We start from the raw sequence: 15,548 nt of genomic DNA on the forward strand, positions 1-15,548 counted from the left end.
ATAAGACATGATGTAATCTAATGTGCAGTTCCACAATCATGCCTCCTCCTATGCACATGTGGAATAGCAGGAGGCACAATTGTGTGGATCACACATTAAATCTCATCAGTGATAAAGGCACTAAAAGCACTGCCTTTACCAGCATGTGTAGATGGGGCCCTAGTCTTGTTGCCCAGCCAATGTTTCCCCCACCTCCTATTCTCAACCTCATTTTTTTTCTTTCCCCTACGCTAGCCAAGGATCTTTTCCTCAACTTGTTCCCCATCCCAAAAGGTCTGTACCTTTTTCTTTTCTTTTCTATATTCAAATCTGGAAACTTCCTGTTCTATTTTGCCTGAGTCGAGCTTGGGTGAAGTCATTGGGAAAGCAGGAGAGACAGGTTTTGTGCTCTCTGTTTAAGTATATCAGTGATTCTCAAACAGGGTGCTTCACGCTGTGGTGCTTTGAGATCCTTTCAAGTGTGCCACAGGGTGCCACTCAATGTTAACATTGTTAAGTGTGCAAACTTGATTTATAAGATAAATCCAGAGATTTAAAATAGGAATTCATAATGTTAAAAACATTCTGACCTATTGTGATCTTTCTGAGTTCTTTGCAACAGTAAAGTTGTTCTATTATTTTTCCATAGTCAAAAAAATGAGTGAAACCCAAGAGCTGGCATCTTCCAAGGGGTGCCATGAATCTAAGAAGTGGTGTATTAGGTCTAAGAACACTGAGAACTTCTGCAATATATGAACTTCTAGTAATCCATGGTTATAACCGCATGGAAAGACTGGAGTGTACATAGTGTGGATGGGACCTTTGGGTAACTAAGTTGCTAAAATTTGCCAAGAGAACGGCAGGCCAGCAGGGCAATGTGGGAAAAGTTGCTCTACTGTATCAAAGCTTCGCTCTTTCTTTAAAAAAATGATTAACTATTTAGAATTGTCCGTTTCAACAATAATAATTCACTTGGAAAAGAACCCAGGACTTAAAAAAGCTAATCATTGAAGTGGGACTCTCCTGAAAACACTTTATATATAGTAAATAAGTTATATGATAAAGAAAGATATCGCTGAGGTTCTTTCTCCATGTTATAAGTAGAGATGGGACTGAACCAAAATCCTGATTCCAAATCTTAGTTTTTGATTCAGAGATACATTCAGAGACTGAACTTCATTCTAGAAAGAAGGGCTCTGTCTGAGCAGCTAGAACCTTGGGTGACCTCTGCTTAGAACCAGCTGTCCAACTTTTGTCTTTGGAAAAAATGAGATCTGTGATTTTATGATTGAAAGCAATATTCGATTTTGAAATTCAAATAAAAAATTATTTTAATGGGTGTTGATGTGAGCCTTTAGTTCTGCCTTTTCAGTAAATACATAGGTCAGATCTGGAGCTCTAATTCAGGTCTTCCTTTTCCCATGGAAAGCCCATGTATTTATTTCAAGGGTGTCAGAGATATGGCACTATCATCTGCCCCGCAGTGCTGCCTGTGGGGCTCAGAATAACACTATGTGCCACATAAAGCACATGCTGGCCCTGGCCTTACAGGCTGCATGTGATGCACAGAACCAGTCTGGCATGCACTTGGGTGCAATATGTAGGGAGTGCATGGGGATGCACATGCACCCCCTGAGAGCACTGGTGCACCCCCTCCTTGTTTCGCCAATGGGCAGGTGGGAGCACCAGTGCCCCCCCCGCCCCACCCCTGCGAGTGCTGGCCGGGGAGTGGGGCTGCCAGCAAAAGCAACCGCAGGACTTCCAGAAGCAGTGCGGTTACTTTCATGGTGAGTGAGATCGGCCGTGGGGGACCCCCTCCCCCCCCATTCAGTGGGATCAGTCGCTGACTGGTGTTAGGGGGGGCACATGCCCACCCCCTGACTCAAGAGGCACCTGACACCCATGCATGCACTGCACGTGCTGTGTGGGCCTAAACCCAGCACACGCACTGCATGTAGCAAATGGGGCCTGTCTGGCATACGTGCTGGATATGGTGCCTGCCCTTGACTGTCCCTACATGCTGGATCCAGGTCTGATCCAGATTGGGCCCACAGATCAGCCCCATGTTCTGGAACCAGCATGCAGGGCTGGTCTGGATAGGCATGGTGTTCAGCATGCACTTCAGACTGGCCCTATGTGCCAGATGTGGTTCACAGGACTGGAACCATTGTGTACACTGAATGCAGCACGAAAGGCTGGTCCGGGGTACATGCTTCACATATTACCCAGGGCCCATCTGTGGGCTTGATATGGCCTAAGGACCAGCCTCACGCCCCTTATCCAGCCACGGGCAAGTGGTGCCTCCTGAGTCGGGAGGGGCACTTGCCCCCCAAGCAGCCAGTCAGTGACCGGGGGAGAGGGGGTCCTCCTGCAGCCTATCACACGGACTTGGAAGTGCCAGCAGCGCTGCTTAAAGTGGTTAAAGGATGCAGAACAACATATAATTGAACCCTATGTGATCAAATTAAACCATAATGAGCAAGTTCTTTTGGGCCCTCAGCAATCAAAGAAATTCAAATACACTTAAGGGGTTTGAACTTATCTACTAGTGTTCCAAAGTGTGCTCCTTTTGTATTGGCAAGCCATCAAGGTTGGAGGTGTTAGCTGGATTTATGGTGTATTAAAACTATGCAGGCAAAATACCTACAGGCAAAGAAGAGATATTGTGACAACTGGCCAGAGTGGAGCTGAATTGGAAGCAGCGATTTTGAACAGTATTAACATTAAGTGTTAGCTAATAAAGTAGGCTATGCTACAGCTGAGATGCAAATAATTGGGAAACCCGTAATGAGTTCATTATCACATCTAGAAATTGGGGAACAGCTAGTGGGAGACATCCTGCTGGTACTCCAAGAAACTGAAGAAGGCAACCACCAAATTATAGTTGCAGCAATTGATAAATTAATTCAGTACAATGTTTCTCTAGCCTTGGCCTGTACACAGGCTCAAGCTTTAAGCCAAACCATAGTCACTCAAATCATCTGCTCTGGCCTTCAGGGCCACTTGCCAATAAAGCTTAAAAAAATGTTTGAAACAATGCCACTCAAGGAGAAAAAGACCTTTCCAGGTGGTGGAAATTAGTTTATTTTATCTATAGTGAATCAAACCAACAAATTGTGGCTCATATGGTTACTGTTAATGCCACTTCTCATGTCACCATATATCCACTGGTATCTGTGGGTCTTGGAGTGAGTAAAGGTGTTGTGATGTACTCCTGTGACCATCATCAGTGGGCATTTAAGCAGCAAAGAAAATTGGGGACCATTAATATCAAGGGATGTCTAATTCATGAAAATGTGGGGTATGTGTGTGAGGACCAGACTCTTCAGGCACAAGATGAATGCCTATATGAACAACACGAAGTCCAGCACTGCACCTTTGATTTAGTGAGTGAAAACCAATCTGTTGTAGCATATGCTGGAAAGGGATGTGTTTGTGTACGTACTCATTTCCCATATGTTTTGATTAACCAAGAATTTTGTATTTGATAGTGTTTTCTGTCAATCAATGTTTTTGTAATGCTTCATCAGTTAGTGGTTGTGGTTTTATGTATTTTGTGCCCCGGTGGACTGTTCAGTCTATCCAAGCTAAATCATGGCTATATCAGGATATAACCCCAGTGCAGATGGGATTGGATTTGTCACTTTTGCAACAAGTTTTGTCTCACTCTGATCTATACACTGTGCTCCAATCTGTTAAGAAATACAATCAAGAAACTGTGGTTCAAATCAAACATAACAAAAAAAAAAAAGGATTTAACGATCCCTAAGCACTATATGCAGGTCAGTGGTGCGAACACCCTTGCAGCCAATCGTGCCGACCAGTGGAGGGGTGATCATGCCAACCCGGACGTGCCAGCAGTGCTTCTCCTGTCGCCCCCCACTACCCAGCCAGCGCTCTCAGGGGGGACACTTACATTCCCACCTGTCCCTCATGCCCGTTGCCTAAGCGGGGAATGCTGGCTGTCAGGGGGTGCACCAGTGCTCTCAAAGGGTGCACGTGCACCTCCTACGCATCGCCAGTGTATCCAGCCCAGATGAGTTTGACACCTCTGATTGAGACATTGCAAAATGCTACTCATCTGCTGCCACTTATTGCAGGGGTGCTCAGCCTCCAGCCCATGGGCCAAATGCAGCCTGTGGAGCACTAGATGTCTGGCTGCAGGGCTCCCCACAGATCAGGAAATTTGGCTGCAGGAGAGGGGTGGCAGTAAATATGGCCACCGTCCTCTGCTGCCAAATTTCCAAACCCCTTCCACCATGCAGCAGGTTAAAGCCAAGTTGTGTCCTCTCCCCCCATCTTCATGGGTGGCTGAGGCCAGGCCACACCCCTTCTCCCAGGCTGGATGGGGCTGGGCCGTGCTTCCTTTCCCCCATAGGGCTAGGTTGGGGCTGGCTCAAGCCCCTGTCACTCCTCCATGGAATTGGGTCAAGCCCCCATCCTCCTGTGGGGCTGGAATGGGGCTGAGCCATGCCCCACCCTTCCCACCACCATCACCACAGGGCCATGTTAGAATCGGGATGTCCCCTGTCCCCCTCTGCGTCGCTGGAAGTGGCCCTGCCACGATGGCCCTGTGCAAATCAGGATCATAATCTGGATGCAGCCCATGGATGGCTTCAGCACTGCCCAAAAAGGTTGCAAACCACTGACACAGCATTCCTGTTAGATTACACGGGAGAATGAATGGATTCAGTATGCCAGAATTGAGTTGTTTTGGCAGAGCTGTTTAGGGAGGACTTGAGAGCGCCTGCTTAGCCTTTGAATCACTGTAGTCCAGTGCTGCTCAAACTTTTTGCCTTGCAGGCCAGATGGGCAGTGCCCAATCCGTCTACAGGCCAGATCCAGATGGTGGTCCAGTGCCTAGGGCAGGTGTGGCAAAGCACCATCTGGCCATGTGGAGAGGGTGGGGGGTAGTCTGGCCCCAATCCAGCCACATGGTGGAAGGAGGCTTGGCCCAGTCGCAACCTGGCCTTTCAGGAAGGTGAAGGAGGCTTGGCCTAGCCCCACAGGGGAAAAGGTCCATGGCCCAGTCCTGATCCAGCTATGTGAGGGAAGGGGCTTAGCCTGGTCCCACAGTGGGGAAGGATGCATGGCCCAATCTCAGTCTAACTGTTCAGGGGAAGGGGGCATGGCCCAGCCCTGATCCAGCTGTTCTGGGGAACCGGGGGAGTGGCCTGGACTAATCGGCCACTCAGGGGGGAAAGAGGCATAATTTATTACCAATCTGGCCATGTGAGGCTTAGGAATCTGGCAGAGGATAGAGGTGTCAGTATTAATTGCCACTGCTCCCCCACCGCCAAATTTCTCAACCTATAAAAAGTCCTATGAGCCAGATGCCATGGCTCTGTGGGCTGCATTTGTCCTGCAGGCTGGAGGTTGAGCACCCCTGCTCTAGTCAGCACCATTATTCTTCCATGTTAATTTATACAAGAATTCAGTCACAGTGGGCATGTCTACATGTTCACTAATGTGCCATAATTACGGTGCATTAAGTTCAGTACCTGTAATTACAGGTACTACCTTAATGCACCGTAACCAGCACTACCATGCATTAGCACTAGCGCACACTTTTTTTGTGACCCTAATGCTCAGTAGACTAATTCTACTACACATTAGCACATTAGCATGGGTTTTTTCTGTCATGCTAATGCTCAGGAGAATTAGTCTGCTGTGCTTGAAGCATTTTGTGTAGACACGCCCAATGTGTCCTTGATTACAAGGTCTCTTGTGCAAAGGAAATAATTGGTTACTTTTGATACTTTGAGCAGATTTGCAATTTAGAAAATGATCCGCCATTTACTTTTTTATTTCTGCATGCTGACTGTATTTAACCACGCCTGAACAGTTGTTCTATGGTAAGGAATAATTCAAAACAATAGACAAATTTTATTTAAAATTAAAATAGACAGCTTAAATGCCTCTTTGGATAAGAGTAAATTATTCACCTATCCTTTCTATAACGGCAGCATTTAATCAAGCATACACATTACTAATGTACACTCTTCAGACAAATGAACTGTGTAACAATTCAAGCAAACATGTTCCAACTGTTCACACAAAGCGTTGCAAAAGACGTGTATTGCGTTTCCACAAAGCTTTCCCTGCAATTTGCTGCTGAGCACTATGCACATCACTTAGTTTCCCAATTAAAAATCGCAAACAGAAAAAGCTTTGCAGCACTAACTGATCCATGCTTTCTCAGAGATGTGGAAAGTCACATGTTTCAGGAATGGCCAGGCACATCATTCTGGTACAATATAAAGGCAGTGTCAATCACTGTCTCTCATTTTTCATAACTCAGCTTCCATGGTTCTAATTTTGTCATTAGAAGCGAAAGGTTAAAGGAGCCTAACTTTGCTTTCAATATATTTTAACCAATAAAGATGGATCTCCTTCATAGCAATGGTGTGCTTATAATTCAGCATTTACAGAAGGATTACAGGGCTTACCAGGACTTTCTAAATTTCATGTCCCATGTTGGAGATCCTCGGAATATATTTTCAATTTACTTCCCTCTTTGGTTCCAGCTTAACCAAGTGGTTGGTACTAAAATGATATGGGTTGCAGTCATTGGGGATTGGTTCAACCTTATATTTAAATGGTAAGAAATTCTGATTCTTTTAAAATGTTGTATCTCTTATGATGCAGGTTTCTAGATGTCTCAAGATTATACTCCCTCCTATTACATACAGATGTAAATATGTAGTTTTGCCGTGTGTGTGTGTGTGTGTGTGTGTGTGTGTATACACACACACACACACACACACACACACATACATACAAAGATTGAAAATTAATTTTAATGGAACTATATCATATTTACACAGCCATTTTGGTAACGAGCACTGTATAATTTTTCTAGCAACATACATTTTATATGTAGTATAAAGTGAATTATCATGCTTTGTTTGGTTCATCTTACATTAGGATATCTTTATTGTATTTACGTTTATACTATTGTCTCTTTTGTCAGGATTTTATTTGGCCATCGTCCCTATTGGTGGGTCCAAGAAACAATGATCTATCCCAATCAATCCACCCCATGTCTTGAACAGTTTCCAATAACATGTGAAACTGGTCCAGGTAAGGCCTATAGGCAGTTTACATTTTTCTAATGTTGAAAATAATATCTCAGGAAGCAGAAGCAGCAAAGATATTGATTATTATGTAAATTGATATAATTGATGGAAATCAAGTATCAGAAAATGAGTGTTGTAAGAGCCTCAAAACACATCAGTGCAGCAATAAGAGGGCAACTCCATATTAAGAGTTGTGACAGGTAGTCTATGAAGATCTCAGAATATCTAGTTCACGGACTGGAAAGAAATGTTACTTCACTGTCTTTAACCTGTAGAGAGGCATCACTTTAAAATGGCAGTTATTATAAAGATCAATACTAGATGGCTGTTTTTTGAAGAAATACATCACAGCTCCAGAGCTGTTGATTCATGTCTGCTGTGATGACTTATCCGAGGTAATTCTTTTCCAAATAACATCAACTTGCAGCGAGGAGTTATACAAGCAGATTCATTGCGAATTAGCTGACTACCTGGATGCATTTTTGTCAGCAAAATAAGTGGGCAGGAGAACTATTTTGATATCTAGTGATCTCCATTGCAAGATCAATCTGGATTAGGGTAGGTGAATCCCAGAGAATTTGAGGTTTGTGAAATATTGCAATAATTTTCAGTGTTATAGGACTGGTACACAGTTGTGATTCCCCACCCCCCTTGGAATTTAAACCCTTAGTCCATAATTTCCTTTACATCCCAAATGATTCCATTTGAAAAACAGCCACCTCCAATCTAACTATTGTGTTACCTGTTACTATATTACCTGCTACCTACCACTCTTCCCCAGAGCTGTAATCTGGCCCAAGAAAGTACCTTAGATATATTTTTCCCCACACAGGATTGTTCATTCAATACCTTCTCTGCTTCTTTTGTCATATTCTCTCTTAACTGGAATGCAAATCTAATACTTCTCAAATCTCAAATGGACTTCAAATCCATGAAGTTCGAAATTAGTTAGCCAAAATCACCATTATCTTCTGAAGAGCAGATTTCACATGATTACACAGACATAATTCTGGATCCTGAAATAATGGATTTTTCTACTATATGAGAAGCATGCAGTAAATATAATTAATGTGCTTTGTACAGTGTCAGTGGACTGGCTTTCACATGGAATGCAGTTTCATTTCATTTTTATTAGCAAGACACTACATCATAATTTACTGTAATTTTGAATAAGAGACTGGAGCGTTTCTGTCTGACTGGTAGTTTGCACTATCTGCTGTATATGAGGCTGTGCTATCAGCTTCTAGGGTTCTTCTTTGATTCAATTACAAATTCACTTGGGACCAAATTTAAGGTGCTGTACTCCCCCATCTCTTTAGCAATAATTTCAGAAGTGAGGGCACTTAGCACCTAATCAGTATTGCCAGATAGCAATCATTATGTTTCATTGCTAGCTGATGTAACTGGAGGCTTCTTTCTTCCTGCATAAAATAAGCCACTGATGTTTTTTACTCAGGATAGGCTTTTGTCAAATGTATTATATACATTTTTTAAATCTGAAGCTTAAATTAAAAGACTAGAGCAGCAGGTATTATACACTAACATGAACATTACAGAGGGGAAAAACAAAACTGTGTAAAACCACTGTAGCCAGCTCCATGTTCTCCTTTCACAGCCCTATTCCCCCAGGGGAAGTTAGGAGCAGAGCAGTGTGTCAAAGGTGTGAAAATGAGGGAGCAAGAGTGTATGGAGCTCACTGAACACCACCCAGTGGCTTTTCCCAGGGGGACCATTTTCAGCTGATACACACTGCAGTGGCCTTTAGATTCTAGGTTTTATCTTCTGTATTGTAGCAGGGATGATGTCCAATACAGGACCGTGTGAAGAACTGAAGAGGCATAACTCTTGTTTGCAAATCTGATGCAGGAGAGAATCTGGCATCTGGTAAGATAGGGAAAATTGCCACAATACCTTTATGAATTACTTCCCTAGCATCATTCCAGCGGGGTTTACTTTTATTGAGAGTCCCTCCATATGTGCCTAAAATTCTGTTCTTCTCCATATTGCCTACATTTATTTGAGCGTTGATTCTGTTAGATCTGAAATATTATAAGATTTAAAATATATATCGAGTCTCCACATATATATCCTTTCTATGAAAGTGGTAAGTCATTTCAAAGATATTAAAACATTATTTCATGGTAAGGGATTTATTGATTTTTTTCCCGTAAGACAATCTGTATTTTTTTTATTTATTCATTCATTCAACTTATTGAGTATTGCATAAAGCAATCTTCTTTCCTCCAATATACAGGAAAATATTTCTTTTTATGTATATTAGGGTCTACCAACAACATACTTGTTATTTACATTGTAGTGCTAATATTATTTATGTATTATAATATTAATATAAGTTGGAACTCTCTTACAATTGAGGCAATGGATAGAAAAGCAGTTTGAAAGGACTGACACCTGAAATTGCTCCAATGGATTATTTTTCCTATAAAAATGACTAGTAGAAGCAGATAATTGCCCACTGCTTCCTAATTACAATATGTATCTGTCTTCAATCCTTTAACTGTATTTCAGATACTTGGTGACTTAGATCATAATACAACATGATTCTCTTTCTGTTTTGAAGAAAATCTCAGACTGGTACGATATTTTAGGGAATGGTAGCCATCTCAACACCTAGCTAATCCTTGTGTGTGAATCTTGCATTACATGTCAAAATGTACTTTAATTAGGGTTCTGGTACTATTAGTACCATATCAAGTTAAAAAAGAGTTAATATTCTAGTACCATCATTTACTCTATTAGATGTGTTGCTGCTTCATATATATCTCTAAATCTAGTTAGAGATGTCTCTGACCACTTTATTAGACAGCATAACCTGAGGCATATGGAACATTTAACCCAGTCCTTGCAGCACCTTATATTTTTAGCACAAAAGTATGTACATGCTCAAATATGTCTCTTTTTCATATATTCTTTAGGTTTTTAGAAAGGCAAAGGGAGTTTAAGTTGTATAGCTCTGATAATTTTATCATTCTACTAATCCCTAAATAACAGTGAAAACTTTCTGTTTCATAAGATTTCTTTTATCCGAATCCAATTCAGAAATAAAAATCAGAAATAAAAAATTAGATATTTTTAACATCATTTCCTCTCAACATGGTAAGTCATGTTAACATAAGGTTGGGAAATCACCTGCTACTCTCCGTCTAATTCAAGCTCTGAATTGTCTATGAATGATTTTTCTGAACAGTTCATGTACGCAGGATGCCTAGACCTATCTTTTAAGAAGCCAACAAGGTTTCTCTAGGATTTTTTATGCTTACTCTTTTTGAATTATTATTTGAAGAGTTACTAAGGGTTATTTTTCTATATTCCAAATTTCTATTTGTGACTTTTGAGTTTAAATATTCTTTTTTTGTTTTTAATAGGAAGCCCCTCTGGCCATGCAATGGGATCTTCTTGTGTCTGGTATGTAATGGTGACAGCAGCCCTTAGTTACACAGTGGGACAGACAAATAAATCAGCAGTTACCCTGTACAGGTCAGTGCTTTCTGCTATTTTAAAACCTATATTTGAAAAATGGGGAAGGGGAGGGTGTTGATTAATGTTATTACAGGAAATATTTGTAATCCTCTTTTACCCAGTTAGCTTTGAGTTGTTAAAATGTCTTTATTCCGATTGGTTTCAGCGAAAAAATCAGAATGCAGAGAAGATTAGTATTTTCCTTTAGGATGACATCTTATTCTGTCCCTGCCATTGCATTAAGACGGGTATATTATTCGCTCCTTCTCAAGGCTGTGGGAGCAGCATCAGTTTGATAATATTGGAAGACCTGATTTACATTCACTTTCTCTTTTCTTTTGATCTATCGGTTTAATGCATTAAATATGCCCCTTTGGGAGCAGTCCTTCATGTCTGGCTGTGAAGAAAATGCACATGCTATTGCCACAATCCCCCACAATTGATGTGTTGTGTTGTTATATGTGAGGGTTTAAGACTGCCTCTGTCATTGTCCTTCTTACCAAAGTTAAAATGGTTGTTATCCTAGTGAGTGAACCTTTTGACTACATTAATGATTTTTTCAGTTTTAATAGGCCTTCATGATGACAAACATGGAAAATACATGTCGTTTTAACTTTCCATTGATGTCTAACAGCTGAAATAAAGGATCTAATCCTACATCTTAATGTATTCAGGTCTGATCCTTCAGTCCTTAATCAAGCACAATTCCTATTGAAGTAAATGGAATTACCAGATCAAACACTTTTGCTGTCAGCATCATTTCAGTGGTTCCAGTTTTTAATCATCTCTATAAACTTTTTGAACTTGTAACTGTGATTTCTAAAAATAAAGGGCTAGGAAGGAAGAAATCAATGAAATATGTTTAGGATGTTTGTATTTTATACAAAAATAAAAATCTTATATCAGTTCTTTTTTCTCATAGAGTGACCTGGTCATTCCTTTGGAGTGTTTTTTGGATTATTCAGATCAGTGTGTGTATCTCTAGAGTTTTCATAGCAACGCATTTCCCTCATCAAGTTATTCTTGGAGTAATTGCTGGTAATGTTGATTATATATTTTTTTCTACTCAATGTATACCAAATCTAAAAAATTGTTTTAAGGTTTCCAAAACCAGATACATTTAAATGGAATTTTAATAGTAATAATCAAACTGTCTGTAGAGCTACACACTTCTCTGGGACAAGTCACTTTGAAAACTTTAGCCCTGCCTAAATCAAATTTTTTAAATTGGCTTGTGGACTGTCTGTACATGTGCTCGGAGGTGGGAGATGGGGCATTTTAATTAGATCATTTCCTGGTCAGCTGCTTTAATTAAAATGCCTCACTGTCACATGTATTAAGCCCCCACATGTTTAAAAATGGCCACAGGATGCTTTATCTAAACCTTATTCGACAAGATTTAGTTAAAGCACCCTGTGGTCCTTTACAAATGTGCAGGGGCTTAATACATATGATGCTGCAGCAACACTGCAGTGTGCTAATTACAACACCAACGAGCATGTTTATAGGTAGTCTTAGGACCCTGAGTTGCATTGACTTGCAGTGAGCCCTAGGCTTCTACCATTTATACACTTTCTCCCGAAGTGGTGGGGTGGTGGTGCTGCTTTAATTAGAGTGGCTCTAAATGCCCGGAACATCTCACGTATCAGCATCCCCAAGCTTTAGAATGGTGGCAGGGGCACCTTATCTAAAGCTCATTGAATGCTACTCCCTGCCGCCATATTGAAGCAGGGATGCTGATATACAAGACACAGGAGGCTGCTGGAACACAGTAATTGCCACACTCCAGCAGACTCAATTTGAGTCTGCTCCAACATGCTGAAATTACAGCACATCGGAGCCGCCTCCCTGCTCATGTATAGGCACCCCTAAATACCAATTTGAAAGGGGCATTTAAGACATCTTAAAAAATGTTCCATTTAGGCTGTATCTGATCTTGGAGAGAGCGAGTAGAGCTTTGAGCCCAAGTGCTGTTCCTTTCCCAAGCAACTTTTCTTGCAGAAATCAGCACAGATACTATTGATTAAATAGTTTGAAGCCCATCTCTGTTCCTCTTCACAGCCAGGAATGGGGAAAAGGAAAGAGGAGTGAGAGAAGTGAGAAATATCTCACCCTCTTCCAAACTTAGAAAAGGAGAAGGAATGTTCTTGGCATATGGGAGATAGAATAAAGGCTTCATTGTAAGCATGTTGTGATAACAAGTACAAGAGAGAGAAGATAGGAAGTGATTAAGCACTGGCCATAGAGATAGAGTCCACCTGCTGGCTGACTGAAGATAAAATAAGATTAAAGACAGAAAGGCAAAATCAATAGTGTGGCTGAGCAGGCTTGAATACTTGAATACATTGGGCCAAATGAAATAATAAATGCCAAAACAAATAGAGCAATGAATTAATCTTTAAGACCTACAAATAATAACACTTGGATCACTGGAGCTGATTCCCTATTAGTTTATGCTGATCACATTGCCCTACTGTCACTCGAGTCATTTTTTGCCATTTGGGATCTCTGTGACTGGTTCCTCTATGAGAACAGGGTTTGGTCAGAAACATAGGGATGATAAATCATGCTTCTCTATGGAACAAGATTTGGCAGGAGAAGCCACAAGAAATAAGGGGAGACAGGCTTGATTCCTTATAGGAGTACGGAGTTGCATTTTGTGTCATGGGGCAGCCTCTGAGGGTAGGCTTTTCTAGGGAAGAACACCTCTAGTTGATATCAGTTATTCCACAGTAGTTCTTCTGGGAGATTTTTTGGGAGCTGTAATGAAAAAGGGCATTGACTATGTGTTGTAGCAAATTTTTACACCCTTTATAGGCAGACTTTTTATTGCAAATACAAAACCTGTATTCAGACATGAGAGGAAGAATATGGCTTGTTTGGATGTGCTAATGAAGTTTAGTGAGTAGAAACTACAGACCTTCTTCTGAAAAGTTGGTTCTTGGCATTTACAGAAAGAAGGGGACCCATTATTTTGAACTGGCAGGTTTGGAGAGAAATAAGATTTTGCAGTGTGCTTTGAAGTGGTAAAGAGTATATATATAACACATGAAGATAGATAGATAGATAGATATTATTATCAGACATATGTAAAAATATGTAAAATATTTATCTTTATGAAGTGGTTGAATTCTAGTTTTAAAATTATATCCTAGAAGGTATGGCTTCTGGTATGTCCAAGACACAGTATAGCTCCTAATACAGTACTGCATTTCTAATTCACAGGTATGTTGGTGGCAGAAGCATTTGAACATACCCCTGCTATTCAGACAGCAAGTTTGAGAACGTACATCAAGACAAATCTGTTTCTATTAATTTCTGCTCTTAGCTTTTATCTGATTCTCAAACTCATTGATATTGACCTTTTGTGGTCTGTTCCAAAGGCAAAGAAATGGTGCGCCAATCCGGACTGGATAAACATTGACACAACTCCATTTGCTGGACTCGTGAGAAATTTGGGTGCACTCTTTGGGCTAGGTCTTGGCATTAATTCTGAAATGTTCATCAGGAGCTGCAAAGGTAAAAATGGATATAAGATAAGTTTCAGAATATTGTGTATTGCTGCTTCTTTAGCTACACTGCAGCTGTATGATTTTATCAAGATACCCACACACACTGAGTATTTGTTTTATACTCTATCTTTTTGTAAAAGTGCAGCCATTCCGCTAACTGTTGTTGCTTTGGTTCCATACTGCATACATTTGTTAATGAAGCCAACTGAAAAAAAGCTGAACTAAATGTACATTCTGAATGATCTGAAAATATAAGGGTGCTTCTGGATACAAGCAGTGTTCTATGAGCCACTTCAAACATGAGCATTTTACTACTTCATTATGAACGCTGGTGGATGCCAATACATATTTGATGTTTTCCTTCCATGTCCCACACACAAAAGCAGCACAGCCAGGAATGACACTGTTATGTTAGGAACACTGATTAGCTATCACTAGGTTTTCATTCTTGGACTGTATTACAGTATGGTTTTACAGTAAGTATTATCATATGGTTTCCTGATATCACTGTGGGTATGTCACTGCTTGGATATGGGTTTGATTTTGCAAAAGCTTTGTGGGTCTTTAGTTGTCCTTCTTCAACTAGATGGTGCTTCATTTTCTGAGTGTACATAGTGTCATTGCACTTCCCATTTTATGTATATGAATACTGTATGTTAATCTGCTAGAAAAAGGTGTGTGATAAAATCACACTTAACTGCACAAACACAACTATATACCAGGGTAAAGTTCTACATACTTTGCCAGGAGCATTAAAAGGTTGTGTTTAGATTTTACTTACAGTGCTTCTTGTGTGAAGCATCTTATGATTATTCTTTCCTGACTCAATTTATTATTTAAAAGATCAATCTGGAACAATTTAATTTAGACCTGCTAATTTTATTTCTAGGTTATCTCCAAGGCAGATACTATTTCATTTATGTAATTTTTTTATATGTTCTTAAAAAAAATCTATTGCAAGATATTGAATGATAAATTATTACATATTTAACTTTGTGGAAACTCTTGAATGTGGTATATTAAATCTGTGTTGTTGGACTAAATATCTACACAGAATTAAGCAGTAAAATGCAATTAATCTCAGCCACATCTTAAAGAATATTGTACATGTTCCTGACTTTTAAATGTAAATACGTCTAATAATCTCATTTTACAAACCAGACTTATCAGTGACGCTAGTCAAGATAATTCTATGTTAGTGATGAAAAAGAAATAATTGTAAGATGTTAAATGTAACATGCATATATGAACTGTTCTGCTTAACCTGATGCTGCCAATTATATTCCTCTTATATATTATAATGCATCTCATATTGCATATGGCTTTAAATAGTTCATAATCCATGTAATTCCTGTATCTGATGCCCTCTGTTTGCTGAGTTGAGCAATATAATGTTGATGCCAACTTAATACTGCCAACTTATATAGCCTTTCTGTAACTATGCCAGCCTTAAACTTTAAAATTGCTAGGGCTTTGCAGGTGCTACCCAATCTATGAT

The 15,548-nt window shown here is 40.2% G+C and overlaps 1 protein-coding gene across 1 annotated transcript; it reads left to right on the top strand.

Moving 5' to 3' along the window:
* Positions 1-749: 749 nt before the first annotated feature.
* Positions 750-14,275, top strand: G6PC2 (glucose-6-phosphatase catalytic subunit 2). The gene is made up of 5 exons (XM_025206472.1): positions 750-805; positions 6,953-7,062; positions 10,445-10,556; positions 11,461-11,576; positions 13,764-14,275. Exons 1-5 carry the CDS (start codon positions 750-752, stop codon positions 14,273-14,275), a joined length of 906 nt encoding a protein of 301 aa, XP_025062257.1.
* Positions 14,276-15,548: the final 1,273 nt, after the last annotated feature.

Source organism: Alligator sinensis, unplaced genomic scaffold (genome assembly GCF_000455745.1).
Source record: "Alligator sinensis unplaced genomic scaffold, ASM45574v1 scaffold143_1, whole genome shotgun sequence".
Taxonomy (NCBI): domain Eukaryota; kingdom Metazoa; phylum Chordata; order Crocodylia; family Alligatoridae; genus Alligator; species Alligator sinensis.

Bases quoted from the DNA above. Each gene is read 5' to 3' on its own strand.
- G6PC2 (XM_025206472.1), top strand. From the start codon at position 750: ATGGTTATAACCGCATGGAAAGACTGGAGTGTACATAGTGTGGATGGG. The intron at 806-6,952 runs GTAACTAAGTTG...CTCTTTTGTCAG, and splicing joins AGTGTGGATGGGACCTTTGG to GATTTTATTTGGCCATCGTC. The intron at 7,063-10,444 runs GTAAGGCCTATA...TGTTTTTAATAG, and splicing joins AACATGTGAAACTGGTCCAG to GAAGCCCCTCTGGCCATGCA.